This window comes from Sander vitreus, chromosome 15, assembly GCF_031162955.1.
Source record: "Sander vitreus isolate 19-12246 chromosome 15, sanVit1, whole genome shotgun sequence".
NCBI classification, from domain to species: Eukaryota; Metazoa; Chordata; class Actinopteri; order Perciformes; family Percidae; genus Sander; species Sander vitreus.
Genome location: NC_135869.1, coordinates 20669671 through 20687181, shown reverse-complemented (window position 1 = coordinate 20687181; position 17511 = coordinate 20669671). Strand labels below are relative to the sequence as shown.

The following is a 17511-nucleotide window of genomic DNA, read 5'->3' as shown; positions in this document are numbered from 1 at the left end:
ATCTCCGCTCGCCACTGTTCACGTCAATTTCTTTCTGCTATGTGCTGTAAACAGAGATGTTGGCCAGGGGCCAGCATGCCTTGACAGGCATGGCTGCGACAACTGAGCTTCGCCTGAAGCAGGATGCCAGCAAAGCATCAAAGGAATAGACATAAAATGAATGGGGTTAACAGACACTTACGGTAAAGTATCAGCCTCAGAGGTCACATTTCAATATCATCCAACAGCAGCTACACCTACAAAACACTAATGACATAACCTCCTCCTTTTAAAATGATAGATACTATGAACACACTAAATGATCAAAATGTCAGACATCTTTTTAGAGCTGAAACAATGAATTTTCTTTTAAAAGGAAAAATGCCAAATATATAATTATTCCAGTTTGTCAATTGTGAGAATTTGCTGCATTTCTTTTTGATAGTGAACTGAAATCTTTGGATTTTGGACTGTTGGACAAAACAACAGTTGAAGACTACACAATGGGCTTTAGGAAATTGTGATGAAAATTGCTCACTATGTTTCTGACATTTTAAGTAATTAATTGTCTAGTTGAGAAAATAATCATCCGTTACATTTTTAATGAAAATATTCTGTTGCAACCCTATATCTATTTTATACCTACATGCAATCCTTCTCAAATTCTGTATCCACACCTTTATATTGTGATCAGTGTGGTTTTAAAAAAAAAAAAAAAAAATGGAGAAAATAAACAATAATGGGTTTTACTAGAGCTGGGTTTGAAAAAACGAGTTTCATTTGACAGTCCAAAATCGATTTATAAAAAAAATCCAAGAATCAATCTTTGTCTGTATCATATGAAACTAAAAGACCTAAAAAAATCCATTAGTACCACTTATGTAATGCTAGGGTGTCGGGAAGGGGGTTATAATAACCCAGTTCTTATTGTAAAACATTGATACTTTTAAGAATGCAGCAGGTCAGATGGAACCATGTACAATTGTAGAAATCTTCCTAACCTAATTTATATTTAATTGAAAATAAAATTGAGAATAAAATCGATTCGGGACCTTGTGAATCGATTTGTTAAATCGATGATACCTAGCCCTAGCTTTTACCCACATTTACCTAATCTGTGATAAAATAACCAGTGAAATGCCCCCGAGAGTTCTTTTGGTCCTAGCCAAGTTTAAGTGGTTCTGTGACCTGGCCCCTACTCTCATTGTATTTCTATTTTAGGCTTTGTGTACAAATACAGTACCTGTATTTGATATGAGGTCTTGTCCTGAAATAAGTGTCTCATTTCCTAGTTTGAGTACAGGGTACTTAGAACAATACCAACCACATCTATTGTATTAACAAGATGTCTGTTCTGTTTAACAAATAGTAAACACACACCACTCACCGAGTGTGGGTGGAAAAATACTAAAGCAACCTAAAGACAGAGTGAATGGAAGAGAGACCGAAAGATGTCTGCTTATCGTGCATCTTCACTAACTGGTTTCCCAGACAGAAGCAGCAAGACTCTACAGAGCATTGTTAACTGTCCTTCATGAGTGAACACTGCCCGTTTGCCCAAGTCAAAGTAAAGTCAAATACTGTAAAAGACTTGGCAAACATACAACACACACAAAAGAACACAAAGTGCTTGAAGCATTACTGTGAGAAACCCAGCTCAATGGAAATCAATCACTTTCATTACAAGTAGTAAACTGTTTTAGTCCTGTGTCGTCAATTTCAGTAAACTACAAATCCCACAAGTGAAGCGTATTGTGTTAATTCTGTTGTTTTGGAGTGTGAATAATACCAGACTTGTGAAGGACTCACAAGTAGCCTACTGTAAAACATCTGGATTAACTGACCATGAATTAGACGGAGGCATTCATACCTTCAGCTCTTCCACGATGTCCTGCCAAAGTGCTGTAGGCCTAAATGTTTTTTAGCCAGTAAACACAGATGTCAGGAGACAGCCGGTTGGACAAGGACCCTATAAATGTTAAAAGACATTTGACTTCCACATGATAAATATCTAGCCCTGCATGGTGGCTTACCAGCATGGGGACATTACCCCAACCTTAGTCAAAACACTAGCCTGACTTAGAAAGAATACAAGTTCATGCCAGGTCAAATAGGAATAAGAAGACACCACATACTGTAGGAGAATCAGGTATCTGACTATGTGTGGTGGATGTTGGCACATGAACGGGCTTTGGTGTAAACATGGTAGGTAATGATTTTTGTTAAATTTGTCTATTTCAGCCTCAGGTCAACTGATCTAGCTCCAATTTTTTTTTTTTAAACAATTATGTTGAGCAGTTTATCAAATATTATGCTTTAAATGCCTGCGGTGTTTGAGATGACTTTCTCAGTGAGGAGCAAACACCTCACAGCCAAAATAAATATGAGTCAGGAGGACAGGGTTAATGAATGTCCCAGAGCAGTGACTAAATATGTGGTGAAAGCCCTACACCCTTTAAGCCCAGCTTAACTAAAATGTCTTAATTTCCCATCAAGCATAATGCCTACAAAGATCAATAAGGGACTTAAAAGGATTTAGATTGGATAAAATGCTATCAAACCCCATCCCAATCAATGACACGTTATCATTCTACCATCCCACAGCAACCCTGCAGAACCGTTACCCTTTTCCGACTCAACGAGGTAGCTTAAAAGTTTAAAATCCTTTTTAGGCCCTAGAAAAAAACTTTCATCAACTTCTTACTATGGAGGGGAGGAGTTCTACATGACATTTCTTTCAAAGTTACAACAATTATAGTCATTTCTTCAAGTCTGTATTTTCTCTGTGCTCTTCTCATTGGCTTGAAGAAGGCTCTGAAGGGAAATAAGATGCATTTCGATTCACCATCACACTTAACCCCACAACAGACATCACATTATGATTCAAATGTTTGTTTGCTGGTTGTAACCCTAACCCTCTGATCAAACCATACCCACACAGTCAAGTTTCTTAGTGTTAAACTGTTAATAAATAACAGCTAAGAGAACTTTAGTTTTGATTGTTGCTTTTTTAGTCTTAAGTCTTATGTTGCCGAGAAATATTTAAGATTCAAAAATCATGTTTTCAGGGGCTGCAAATGTCTGCCATACTTCATTGATTTAAGAGTTAATTGTCCCTCAGCTCTACTTTCTAAAAGGTTTTCCCCTGTATCGGGTCCAGTTATGGGATTGCATAGATAATGTTTTCTTTGAGTCTGAATGAGAAAGCTAAATTAATTTTAGAAATTGGAAAGCAGAGAATGACTCATTGGGCTTGCTGTGATCCTGTTTTCAATTACAGGCACTACAGAATATTTTTTCTTGCTTCCAGCAGTATCGGATTACTTTGCTTTTTGTAAATATGGCCGGGGTCTCCTACTGTATACCACGAAGCATTTGGGAGTGGAGAAAAGAGGAAAAATGAGAGCAAAGATAAGAAAGTCAAAGCAGCAAGAAAATATGTAGTCAAGAAGAGGTAGAGAAAGGCAGGAGTGTGGGGATAAGCATGAGAATAGGAGAAGCACAAAGGAAAAGGATTATTAAGTAGGGGGAGGTAAAAAAGATAAGGTCAGGAAAAAGAGGACAGAGGAAGGAGTGTGGAATGGAGGAGGAGGGGAGGAAACTGAAAAGAAAGAATAGCGTTTGCGATTTATTCCACTTTTGGGTCATTCCTAACTACACACAAACCTCTAAATAGGGACATAAATACAGTTGAAACCAGTTAATCCCATCCCTGTGTGTTGCCTTTTTTTTTAAAAAGAAAAGAAAAACTATGAAGAACACTGCGACAGTGACGTCTAGGTTTAGTGGAGATGTGGTTAAAACCACTGAGCCATGCCTCAGCTGTCCAGGGTGTTGATCCTGACAGCAAGGCAAGCAGGTCAGAGGTCATGTTCCCAGTTTAGGTTGGAAGAGAGTGGCGCTGAGGTTAGTCCCTTTATGACAAACCAGTGGTTTGACCCTGTACAAACTGGCTTGAATCTCAAGAGAGGAATCCAGAGAAAGAAAAGGACTTGGACTAAGAGAAGTTCATATCATAAGAGTGTGATTCATACACTGAATCCTTAAAACTCAGATTCTGATGGTCTTCTGATGGTCTCCATTTTTGGTCATTGTTGTCGTTTGTCTTAATTACTGTAATAGTACTAATCATGGCATTCAGAGCACAAACACTTTTAAAGTGAAGTTTCTGTGGCTAAGCTTAACCCCTAGATTCCACCAGGCGCGCCTGCGCTGCGTTCCGGCGCTACTGCGATTGCAGCCACTCAAGACAATGCTTGTGATCCCACCAAGCAGCGCATTGTAGAAGCTCTCCAGAAGCGTCTCTCCGCTCAAAATATGTGCCAGGTCTATTTTTGATGGAACCGCGAGGCTAGAGCATCCTGTCAGTTTTCAAAATAGACCCCCGGTCGCATATCTAACACACAGAAACAATTTTTTCATCCATGTCATTCATAACTGGACTAAATGGAAGAAAACATCCAACGATGTACTTACTTTTATGGTAGAAGCACAAATATTCACAAAAAATGACCAAAACAACAGAATTTGCGGGATGGGCAGGTCAAACGCTCAACTTAGACGCTCCCGCATGGTGGACAGCGGAACAAAACCTTGGCACAGCAGAACGCACCGCATCTGCGCCTGGTGGAATTTCGGGGTAACACAGGTCCACCACTATTCATACTGTAATCTCTCAAAGTGTGGAGGCGGCTTGAACTCAGGTATTTCATGTCAAGTCATTCCACTACTTGTCTGGAGCTCCATGTCAAACACACATTAGCAGACTAATGCACTAAATGGGTCATTTGCATCTTTGCTCTGGTCTAAAATCTTTTATGGGCCCTCTTTGAAAACATTTGCTCATCTTGTTCTTCATTTACATTCCCAGACAGGACATAGAAGGTTTGCATGCTTGTCTCACCGTAACATGGATACATTTGTTTTGATGGTGACCCAGATCCTTCTTCAGAAATGTGTGGACTGCTGCAAACCTTATTCAATGTAATAAAATTAAAAAAGGTTTCTGTGAGGCCTTTCCAATGATTCTCGAGCTTGCTTTTTAACAGTTAATTTCCCCTAAGAGGAAGAAATGGTACAAGCATAACTGAGAAAAGATTAAAGTGCATGTAGCCATTAAATTACTAGAATTAGAATCAATTACTGTAGATAACTCAGACCACATTGGTTTAGGGCAGGCCCAGGGGAGGTCTATAAACATTCATGTAAATACACCCAAACACTTTTTCCCACCCTCTGACAGTGAATCCCTTAATAAAACGGGGAAATTGGAGTGTGGCAGTGCAAACATGGTCTGTTGTGTTATTAAAGTCAGTGTGTTTGTGCAGCAAGGCCCAGTTCCCAGAGTCCTCATCATTCAGCTCTCTGGAGAAATGTGCCCTTTGACCCCTGCAGGGTCCAACTCGCTCATTGTGTCACCTGGCACTGGACACCGGGTGTGCATTTGTCTGTGAAAGATGTGTACGCTTCCTTCTATTCATAACGTGTAGGGATGTCCCGATCACAGTATCAGAGCCGATTTTGGCATTACTAACTGATTGGGAATGGGCATTTACCCTGATTACCTTACTCCGATAATTTACATCAGCGTGTACTGATTGCCCTGATCACACACGCCCTGCACCAAAGACGCACCGCCAGACTGCCAGGATGCCGGCACTTTCAAACCAAGATGGGTATGGCCACTCACCAGTGTCCTTCCAGAGAGTGTCTCCTAGCTTACCAGCCCTTGGCAACAACAAAAAAAGTCAGTCTTTTTCCGTGATTCCCCCAAGAAACCACGCTTTCAGGCCATTATTCCCTGGAGACGATGGTAAACACGAGAAGAAAATCAAAGATTGACTATTAAGCGCAAGAAGCGTAACAAAGTTTAGTTTTATCAAAGATTCACTATTGCCTAAGTGCAAGAGGCGTCAGTTTAGTTTTCGTTGTCCAGCAGTGAACTTGAGACCGTTTATTCTTTGGTTGGGATCCTAAAGAGAACTGTTTTGGTGTTGAGAGAAAAGACTCATTTGCTCCACTAAGTTAAATGTATTAAGCTTAAGAAATATTTTAATAACTTTGTTTATTATTTTTGTTAACAAAAAAACGGTGTGCAGCTCTATTACCTGAGCAAAGTTTCGGATCGGGACCCGGTGTCGGCAGAATGGGCAGATATTCAATATTTTTAAAAAAATCAGATCGGAGGGTCAGAAAAGCTGATCGGGACATCCGTAATAACGTGTGGTTATGTCTTGTGTATAAACAATACAGTATTTTGTATGCGTGTTTGTAAAGGATTGTATAATTACTACGTGTCACCTCTCCACAGCTACACAACAAAATGTCTTAATACATTCATGGTACTTTCAGTCTACGCAGCCCAGGTTTAATTCATGTCAGTGCAAGTAGTTTCAGCAACTAGTTTTACTTAACAGAAAGTTGAGAAATGTTTGTAAATTGCAGTAATGAAAGTAGAAGCCCACAAGTTTGTCTAGACTGCCAGAAGAATGTGTTCAGTCCCCACACTGCGGTGGTGTAAAAGAGAGCTGTTGTCTTTCTAGGCTCTTTAACTGCCGCTGACACTGAGCAGCTCACAAGAAAAAGCTCCTTTACAGCAACGAAGTGTATTTTGCAAGGTTTAATCCATATATTATGAAAAGCAGGAGCAATTAAAGGTAATGGACTAACACATCACTCCACGGCTCATTTATTTAATTTCTAATTCAACATCAACATTTAAGGAAAGAGCTTCCACTGCAATACTACATTCCTGCAACTGACTGAATTGTTGAGCCTTACCAAACAATATTTGAGCCCAAAGCACCTGCTAAACATTAACCCCTAGGTGTGTTTACACAAAAACTAACTGAATCAGGAAGTTGCCAATTGAAGCTCTTTGCAAAGAGGCTGAATAATAAGTTAACTAGCTATTATCTGCTAGCTGCTCACTGACAGGAGTTGCTAAAGTCATTAGGCTACCTCTGTGGTAGCTAGCTAGTGTAGTTCTTTATCTTAGTGTGCGGGTCAAAGTGTATCAGTGAAATGGTTGGCTGACAGCAAGCAAAGCATGGGTCTATAGGACTATGGGGCTCAGGAATCTGACCTCTTTCCTCACACATACCTCACATCAAGGACAACAGTCAGAAGATGTAAAACTCATAAAACAACATCTTCACATGCAATTGTATGTCAATATAGAGCAGTACATGAAACAATCCTGTGCGCGCGTGTGTGTGTGTGTGTGTTAAAGCCTGTCACTCTGGTCCTCTCCAGGCATCAGGGGCAGTATTTATGGACTGTGATTGACCCACATACAAAGCTCAAGAGTAGCAGACAATACCTTCAGAAGACTACTGCAACTGACTATAATAATTTGCTAGGTCATGTAGAACAGTTGACTAAGTGTGATTCCCTTTTCATTCAGTTCTTATTTTCTACCATTTGACTGCATTGAATGGAGGTTAAATATGAGTCAAGTATTAAGGCTTCCTCATCACTCATATCGGCACTTAACCTTTAAAATACCTGTTGTCTTTTAGAGAACATGCTCCATTTTAAAATTCCAAAACATAATTTTTGACATTGTGTACATTACTGTACCCACTCCACTTAGGGATTAAGTCCTACACTTATTTTGTTACTACATTGTAGTCTGTCCTGATTTACATCTGATCTATTTGGGCAGTGACGATTCCGTTTCCTGAATGCCAATAGAATGAGAAAAAATTTAAAAAAAAACACTACATTTTACAACTATTTATTATAATGAACACAAAATGCACATGCATGCACACCCACACACTACAAAACTTGCTATTCTGAGAATGTACAGCACGTCGAGCAACAAAACCTTATCAATTTTACATTACAGAGCTCCGGTTGCATTCATGAAATATTTTGCATTTCAAAGTTATGATGCTGAATTCCACAACAGAAACATAATCTTACTGCACTGATTTATTGGCTGACTCAATCACACACATTCAATATACAGAAGGTAACGATGACCTTTTCAGCATCCCATCAAACACTGGTGAAAGGCCATTGCCTATTCCTGCCTGGCAATGCACAGGGGGCCACAACAGTGCTCCTTTCATCAGCTGTGTGTGTGTCAATGTGTGTGTGCATGCTTGTGAGGCAAAACAGAGGCGGCCGACTCTCTAAAAAGGTGAAGGGTGGTTGCTGTTTTCCATCAGTTTGATATTATCAAAGAGCAAAGCCTTGTATTGCTCAGGTCAACCCTAGACAACAAAGCATGGATGATACAATGCAGAGGTTCAGCTTTTTACAACTGCGGTCACATCACCAGTTAGCCAAAAGATCACACACTTTCTCACTTACACACAGAAAGACTAATAAAAAAAGCAGAAAAGCAAAAATAAACTTGAGAAACTTGAGGTGGATAGGGCAAATGAGACAGCTTATACAGAACAAAGAGAATATCCTTTGATTTTAGTAAACATTTGATACATAGTGTTTCTGACTGGAAAGTAATGAGGACTACTTTCCACCAATTACCATTCACTTAGATGATTCCGTCACTGTACTTTCCAAAGAAACTAAAACAATTTCCTTACGCACTCTGCGGAGCCTAATGACGTGTGGGGCTAACCTTTAACTTTGCTGCACAAACACACGCTTCCGAGTGCTCGCTACGTGATGTGGTTATGGATCACTGTCAGAAACAGCAGAATACATCCAGTGTGTTGACAATGTCAGAAGGCACTGAAGAGAGAAACATGAAGAGAGAAGCAGAGAAGTGGATTTAAACACAGTAGGGGCAGAAACATTATAGAACATCCCTCTGTGTGTGTGTAAATAAAGAGAACACCAAGTCTCTCCTATACTACTTTTGTAGCATAACCTGTCTAGTTTAACTCACATCTGTGAAAAAGTTTGGATCATAAATCAATAACCAAGGAAAATAAAACTAAATGTCCTGTTTAAAGTTTTCCCTGGGTTGGTGAGGGAGAAATCACTAAAGCAAAATTTGAAAGAGCGGCCTGTCACTAAATGAGAATAGCTGGTCCACCTTAACGCCAGCCCACCTTAAGTCAGTGAGCCTGAGCTGAAGTTGTCGCTAGCTGTGTGGCTAAACCTAAACCCTTCACTTTTTTTTAAACCAGCAGCTAGCATGCAACACACAGGAACTTGGCTTGGGTCTTGAGAGTAGTAGTATTTATTCACCGACAGATAAACTCTCTCTCCACCGCACACTCGCTACCGTGTGGGCTTCAGCTGCCGCTGTTTGCGTTAAGGCTGCTGCTAGAAGCTTGCTCCTGATATGGTTTGTGAACTTCTGGATGGTGGTTCATCATATGCATCCTCCTCTCATTACTTCGACCTTGCAAGTATTGCATAGTGCTCTCATGAGTCAAATCTTTTCAACGTGAAAAACAGCCAGACCGCGGACATTGTTATTAGTTTATAATGTCGTGAACAGTCCCCTTTAATTAACTGTACAGTAAAAGGAGCCTTATTTACAGCTGTAGTCTTCACTTTAGCTGCATCACTGATTTACAAACAGTAAAAAACAAAACAACAACTGTCCCAGATACACACAACGGTAGCTAGACGGAAATCATCATCTGTTGTTGACATTGGGTCAGTCTGCTTATTGGACCGATGCCGGTGTATAAAAAAAATAAATAAGGATGTGCTGAGAGATAGATAGAGATTATATATATATATATATATATATATATATATATATATATATATATATATATATATATATATATATATATATATATATATATATATATATACACACACACACACATACACACACGTGTATTATGCAAAGACAGAATGATTACAAAGCTTGCCACAGAGCAGACATACACAACAATTAGGGGATGAAAGAGCGAATGCAAAACCTCAACAACAGTACACACACACACACACACACCAATAACTGAAAAACTTCTCTCTTAAACTTACACCTATACCTGTACTCAAAAGCCATTTTTCTTTGCAGCCAACATAAACACATTCGTCTTGTATATTAAGCCTGACACTGAACTGCTAAAAACAACAGTAACACTTAGGCACACATATAAACAGCTGGTTTCCCGAGTCAAGTATGGAAGGCATGCAGAGATATGTATCAAGTATAGTATGTGAAAAGAGATGATCAAATCTCCTCTAACAGGAAAGAGGGGGAAGATGCAAAAAAAAAAAACGAACACAAAGGAAAATTTACTCCTACTTCCATCTGCTTTCTTACAAACACACACATCACACTCATACACACCGCGCACACTCTCCCGGTATGCAAAACACTCACCGTGTGTGAACTGTGTCTATGTATGTAAAAGATGTCCCCTGCCAAAGTGCAGCGCTCCAGTGAGAGGCCAAACTCTACTGTGGCTCTGCAAGCTCCCGGCCTGCCCCTCCTACTCATGCCTGTCATGTGACTCAGCACAAAAGGCTACAAGACACACCCACTTCCTTCAAATGACCCCACCTCCAACAAATAAAGAAAAAAACTTTCAATGTGTATAAACACAAAGGTAAACTTTTATTATGAAAAAGTAGCAGAATTTAAACATTGTATAAGGGCGGGGGGGAATTAGCTTAACATAGAGAAGCTGGGTAATTTGGTAAAAGGCTACACTGAGGTTGGCTGAAGCCTTTGGGCCAGCTGAATGTCCCTCTCCTAAAGTCCCAGGATAATTTACAACCCTAGTTATCTGACCGGACCCTCTCATCTACTCCTCAGGCTCTGCATTCATCACATTCATTCCTCTCACAGAGACCTGAGACACATCACATCACACTGGGATTCCCTTTGTTATTACATCTGTTGGTAACACCGTATCTGTCATCTATGAATCAGCAGTATTCACAGCCATCTAATTCAAGCATTCTTGTGTGCTGCAGAATGAGCAGAGGATATGGAGACATTTGTTCGTTCTCAACTATACTGACATGTTTTGGCAATTGTAAATAACTCTGCAATAACATCCTCCCAGATTTCCAAACCAACAAAAAGCATTACTAGTATGATGTAAAAATCATTATCATCACTATAAATCTATTATTAAGTAGAGAGCCAACACAGCAGCATCTGAGGATGCAGTCATTTGTAATCTTTTAAAGACAGAGCAGCAAATAAAGTCAGTTTTCATAATGTTTTAGAGGGAAACGCAAAGAGAAGAATGACAGCGACATGATAATAAAACTCAAGAGTGCCTCAACATTTGGACATTTTCTGTTAAATAGTCAGAAATGCAGCATTCACTTGCTTTTTTAGAACCTGGGAACAAACCAATTACTTTGGCAGATTACTATTCTTATGGAGTATATATATTTGTGTGATTAAAGAGGAGAGGAAACAGCTGTCTCCAACCTCACAGGATGTGTAATTATACACCAGTGCAGGGGGTTGAGTGCAACCTTACAGCCACATAAGCAGGCACACACAGGGCAGCACCTGCATTCCTCGAGATGAAGAGTCATGTTTCTGAAAAAGCAGGCATAACAGGCTGGAAAGATGGATTTGTTTCATTTCTTAACACACACTTTGCTGCCAAGATAAACCTTTCTCCGAGCACATGCCGGCAGCGTAGTGCTGAATGCCTGCTACACCCAGTGCAGAATGTATACCATGTCCATCTAACCAATCTGAAGCATCGTTATGGGTCTTCAAATTCTACACTATACTAACATACATTCAGTATGACACACACACACGAGTTCAAATAAACCCTGGGTATACTTAGTTTTACAATGTGGGAAATGTTACATTTTCCCCATACTACAGATCCAGTCATAAACTGTTCAGTCTTTGACTTTTCTCTTTTCATACCCCTCTTTGTGAAACTCCACTTTATCGCCCTAATAAAAAGCCAGTGTTTAAACATACAAAAATGTGGATAAAACTGACAGGAGTTACTAGTGGGTTTAGAAGCTACTGGAGTGAGTTTGCTTGGCTCTGTTTTTATATATATATATATATATATATATATATATATATATATATATATATATATATATATATATATATATATATACACACATACATACATACCTCAGTGCCATTTTCATGTACTTGAAGAAATTGGTCCTTTCTTCCTGTGTTCTTTAAAAAGCTGCCCTGTGGATGATGTTGACGTGACCACAGGAGAATATTACACAAGCACTGTGTTACTCATACCATGTACAGTATCTTTACATAGATAAAGCAAGCCAGTGTAGTGAACTGAGCAACAAAATTAAATACATTCTACATCACATAAACAAAGGCAAACAAATGCAACATGTTCTTTGCCATGCAAAACACACAAAATTAATACATTTAATACAGTAGCCTTATCTGTGATTGTGGTAGAGTCTCATGCCAAACTCTTACCATCTTTCATGATCACCAATAACTCAAGTTTGTCTTACTCTCTTTTACACCAAACATTTAAGTAACCGTTTTCTGAGCTCCCCCGAGTTCAGAGACTAACTCTGTGTTGGCCCTGTTACCACTGACACAAAACATACCCCAGTTCCCTGCATATTTTATTGTAGCTCAGTCTGTGACAACTCTAAAGCTATGTAAGCTGACACATGACTTACAGATGTTATTAATAAGTTAAAAAATATCTTTTGTAAGATAAGAACAGATTTCCATCCCCTCCCCTTCAAAGCTTCTTCTTAAAATATGCTGACTCCTGCATAAGTGAACCCTGCATGCATGCAGAATGAGCCAGCCATCATTTTTTGGATCTGACATAACTTGGCATGCTCCTTTATTAGAGTTGTTGCCCTGCTGGGAACATGGCAATCCCAGATAAAATAATTCTTAATTTTAAGGAGATGAGGGATGTTGTGACAGAAAGCCAATGGCAGGGGCTGATGTTTCTAAGCCAAGATGCTGTCATGTATTGGCACGCGGAGTATAGAGCTGCCTGGCTGACCCCCTCGCAGCTGTCCAAGGTCTTTCATAACACAGAAACATGATGGATAGAAGTAGCATGACTCACTGTGTGCATCATCATAATTGCATCACTGGCTGGTATTTTTCCTCTACAGAAAAAAAGTGTATGCTATGGTGGCCGGGTTAGCTTAGTTGGTGCGGCCCTTTGCTGCATGTCATCATCAAAGGGAACACAGAGATATCTTGTGCTCAAAATAAATTTATGACTATGATTTATTAAAAAGAGAAAAACAGCAATAAGCGTATCATAACAACATCGTCATTTGTATGACGCTCTTGTGTCCTTCAATACTATCCTTCCGGCTCTGCTGCAGGACAAGCTCTCTGAGCTGCAGGTGCTTGACTCCACCTGCAGGTGGATCACAGACTTCCTGTCTGACAGGAAGCCGTACATGAAGCTGGGGAAAAACGTCTCTGACTCTCTGACCATCAGCACCGGTTCCCCTCAAGGCTGCGTCCTTTCCTCTCTGCTCTTCTCCCTGTACGCCAACAGCTGCACCTCCAGTCACCAGGCCTACAGGTTGGAGCTTGACCACCTGGTGACCTGGTGCTGTCAGAACAACCTGGAGCTAAACACTCTGAAGACAGTGGAGATGGTTGTGGATTTTCGGAACGACGCAGCCCCACCCGTCCCATCACCCTGGGTGACTCCACAGTCAACACTGTGGAGTCCTTTCGCTTCCTGTGCTCCATCATGTCCCAGGACCTCAAGTGGGAGCTGAACATCAGCTCCCTCATCTTCAAAAAAAGCACAGCAGAGGATGCACTTCCTGCGGCAGCTGAACAAGTTCAACCTGCCAAAGACAATGATGGTTCACTTCTACACTGCCACCATCGAGTCCATCCTCGCCTGCTCCATGACCATCTGGTACGCAGCTGCCACCATCAAGGACAAGGGCAGAATGCAGCCTATTATCCCCTCTACTGAGAAGGTGATTGGCTGCAATCTGCCGTCTCTCCAGGACCTGTACACCTCCAGGACCAATTTTTCCACATCCTGCACTAATCGATACAGCCTTTTTTTCTTAATGTTAAACAGATATATGTACATATTTGTTTCTGTATTTATTGTTTATTTATAACAGCTCATCTGCTGTTTGGTATGATTCTAAATGTAAACTATAATAGACATTGGATGCAGCACTGATGTACATTAAACCTTTCACAAGCTCCATGTTTGATACCTTTCAGGTGTGCGAGACCAACTACCTGTGTGACAGCATCTCCTGCTGGTTGCTGGTAGAGTTGCAGCAGCTGAACAGGACTAATAACATCATAGTTACACAACTTAACTATTCCTCATTCTGCAGACTATCACAGGAGAGGCACAGATAGAGTTCAGCATACTATTGATATCCGGTGTTATCAGCAGATCCCAATCCAATGGTAATTCTGAAAGTGAAAAAATAATTAAAAGTAATAAGATCTGCTCCAAAATGTAATCGGTTCTTCCTTGGCCCATGCTCCACCCTTCCACAAAGTATCGTAAAAATCGGGCAAGAAGTTTGTCACAAACAAAGACAAACCAAGCCAAAAATATAACCTCATTGTACACACTCGCTGTCATTACTCACAGAATGACTGCTCTCTTTACAGACTCATTCCTCTGAGAACTGTACATAAAAATAATCATCTTTTTGCATTTCTACAAGCACATGACTGGTAAACCCAAATAGAACACTATTGATCCAAACAGTTGTATTATGCAACTTCCTGTAAACACCAGCAACTGTTCTTTTGTCAGTTTCATTTACAGGGAAACAGTAACCTAAAAGGAGTTCCACCTACTCTCACACAAGCACTGAGATCAGATACCTGACGGCAGCAGACTAACGCAGGTGAGTTCTCTTAATTTTCTGATTGTAGTTTTGTTTAGCGTTTACCGTGGCACTTTTCCACCAATTGTTGAATCATTTAACCCAAGTCTTCTTTGTGAGTGTTTTCTCCTCTCTGTGTTACTATCCCTTTACCATAGCTCAACAAGGAAACACTATCTATTGAAAAACAAAGAGGGAATTTCCTACTAAAAAGACTAACTTTAATAGATACTCATTTGATTTGATTAACTCAGGCTGCTGAAGCCTCACATTAACTTCAGATAAACATACAAATATATTTTTGCATAGAAGGAGGACTTTTCCTTATACTTGCCTTACCCTTACTGCTCAGTATGAGCAGGAGGAACGAAAAGACAACCTAAACCTGTTTCAATGTTCATATGGCCACCTGACTATTGTTTTTAGACATACCTTTAATTGTCACCCTGTTAGATGTTGAGCTATTCATCAATCATGAAAATAATTCATCTCTAGTTACACACATTATATATATATATATATATATATATATATATATATATATATATATATATATATATATATATATAGATATATAGATATATAGATATAGATATATAGATATATATATATATATATATAGATATATAGATATATAGATTGAGATGTACAGCATGGATGACTAATGAGGAAAATAACTTTTTAAATATACAGGATGATGAAGATGTCAGGAAGAGTCACGAGTTGCTGTGTAGCTCTGTTCTTCGCCCTGACTTCTGTGTCGGCTGTACAAAAGCTCCGTTCAATCAATGCTTTGAAGAAAATCAACTATGGCCAATCTGTGCCCAAACACAGCCTTGTGCTGCTCTACTGGTTTGCCAACACAGTTGAAATCGACAATAACAATGTCATAAGGCTGACCTTTGACCCAAACTATGGAGATTATGGCTCACATCATTATGGCAACTATGAGGGGCTGCTGGAACCACTGCCTTGGGGAAATAGATACCGATACTACACTATTGGCAATCTCAATCATGAAACCTCCATGCCACTCCCACCTTATGTTGTCCGTCCCCCAACAGATGATATGGGAGGAAACAGGGACAGGATCATAATTCGTGTCAGGGAGCAGAACATAGTAGGGCAAGCTTTGCAGATAGATCAAGTGTATATCACACAGCATTATGACACTTCTGAACATCAGGGGACATCTTATGATCCAGATCATACCTACCAGATCACAACTAACCTCCTGAGACAGATCAGAGAGTTTTCTGTGGGAGACAACCAACAGCAACTGTTGCATCTCAGAAACCTCTATGGAAGTAACGCTGGTAACGAGGTTTTACATATCAGAAACACATGGGGTGAACTTGCTTCCCTTATACTGCTGTTGAATATTGTGATCCAGGAAAAGCACTCTTCTAACCAACACAACAACAGACATGAAAACAAAAGAAATAACCAGGCTTCGAAGAGCCATGCTCCTAGACATTTTCAAAACCAAGGTTATGTTTCAGTGACTATTAACGATGATGAGGACCACGAAACCAGGACGACCGGGACCTGTAACGTCAAGAGGTGGATCTGTTGTTGTTGTTTTGTCACCATAGGTTTAATTTTATCTATTTATTTTATTTTTATTAATAAAAGATAAAACTACAAAGTGGGAAGAGTGCAAATATAAAAGTCTAAGATAACAATAAGGTGCAAATAAGGCAAAATCAGGTTAACTTAGGATTATAAAATATTTGTCATCGGTAGGGATCAGTGAGATATAGGCTTGGTATGACAATCTTGTGATGAAAGGTCAATCCCCCATCTCAAACCGTGTGCCATGATGGGCTGAGAGTCTTCAGGACATTTGGAGCTTTATAGCTTCATTTACTAAATTTTAGTTTGTTAATATTTCTTCTTAGTAAAATGGCTTTTACTTTATATTATAATGCACTGCTCTGGCATGGTCATAAAGTTTAGGCTTCATTCATGCAACAATGCCATGCCCCAAAATGTATAAAAAAAAAAATAACTCACTGACTATTCATCCTGTGTTTCATAGAGATGAAATTTCGCTTACATATAAATGAAACAGATAAGTGAACGGTGGTCTGTTACGGACAGCCATCACTGATAATGTATTAGCTTTAACAATGTGTATTTGTATTTGTGTATGTGTATTGAGTGTATTTTATTGATGTTTTTGTATTATTTCTGTATTGTTGGAAATTGTGTGAATATTAAACTATGATTTATCAGACTGATGACAGTGTTTTTATTTTAAGATCAAGGAAACTGGATGAGCACAAGTTAGATGTATAAAATCATGAAGACAACTTTAACATTTTCTCCTTTTACATACAATCACAGAAAAGGAACAGATATATGGAATAACATTTTATTTAATAAGAAATACATGATTGAATGACCAAATAAGGCTATGGCACATCCTGAAATAATTTAATGAGTCAATAAATATGAATATATAAAAACATAAAAATACATATAAATGGGTCAATATAGTTAAACAAATAAATCATTTACTTAATTTTTTCAGGGGACATTTATTGTACACATTTATTTATTTCAGGGGACTTTTATTTCATAATTACATTTCATACATTCATACTTAAGTTTTATTTTCCTAATTATTTCTACTTGTTATTCAAATGAAGGGGCGTGGCCATCTCACAGCCTCAGACTAAAAGCAACTAGCTAGTGGTGAGCTCTAGTTCACCAGTAGAGTGTGCGCCCCATGTAGGCTGCGTTCTTGACAGCGACCCAGGTTCGAATTTGACCCACGGCGCTTTGCTGCATCTCGTCCCC

At 39.4% G+C, this 17511-nt stretch overlaps 2 protein-coding genes across 7 annotated transcripts in view; one reads left to right on the top strand and one right to left on the bottom strand.

Annotated features, from left to right (window-relative positions):
• septin9a (septin 9a) overlaps positions 1-17511 on the bottom strand; it is a 74341-nt gene that overhangs the window by 12646 nt on the left and 44184 nt on the right. Inside the window, exon 1 of one of the 6 annotated variants that reach the window (XM_078269250.1) lies at positions 10250-10359. The exons of the other annotated variants lie outside the window; for them this stretch is intronic. The gene's annotated coding sequence lies outside the window, so the exon portion shown is untranslated. Of the gene's footprint in view, positions 1-10249; positions 10360-17511 lie in introns of those variants that run through there. 6 annotated transcript variants of the gene reach the window in all.
• On the top strand, positions 14637-16949 carry LOC144529891 (uncharacterized). Its single transcript, XM_078269251.1, has 2 exons — positions 14637-14727; positions 15400-16949. Exon 2 carries the CDS (start codon positions 15401-15403, stop codon positions 16343-16345), a length of 945 nt encoding a protein of 314 aa, XP_078125377.1. The 5' UTR covers positions 14637-14727; position 15400; the 3' UTR covers positions 16346-16949.

Bases quoted from the DNA above. Each gene is read 5' to 3' on its own strand.
- LOC144529891 (XM_078269251.1), top strand. From the start codon at position 15,401: ATGATGAAGATGTCAGGAAGAGTCACGAGTTGCTGTGTAGCTCTGTTC.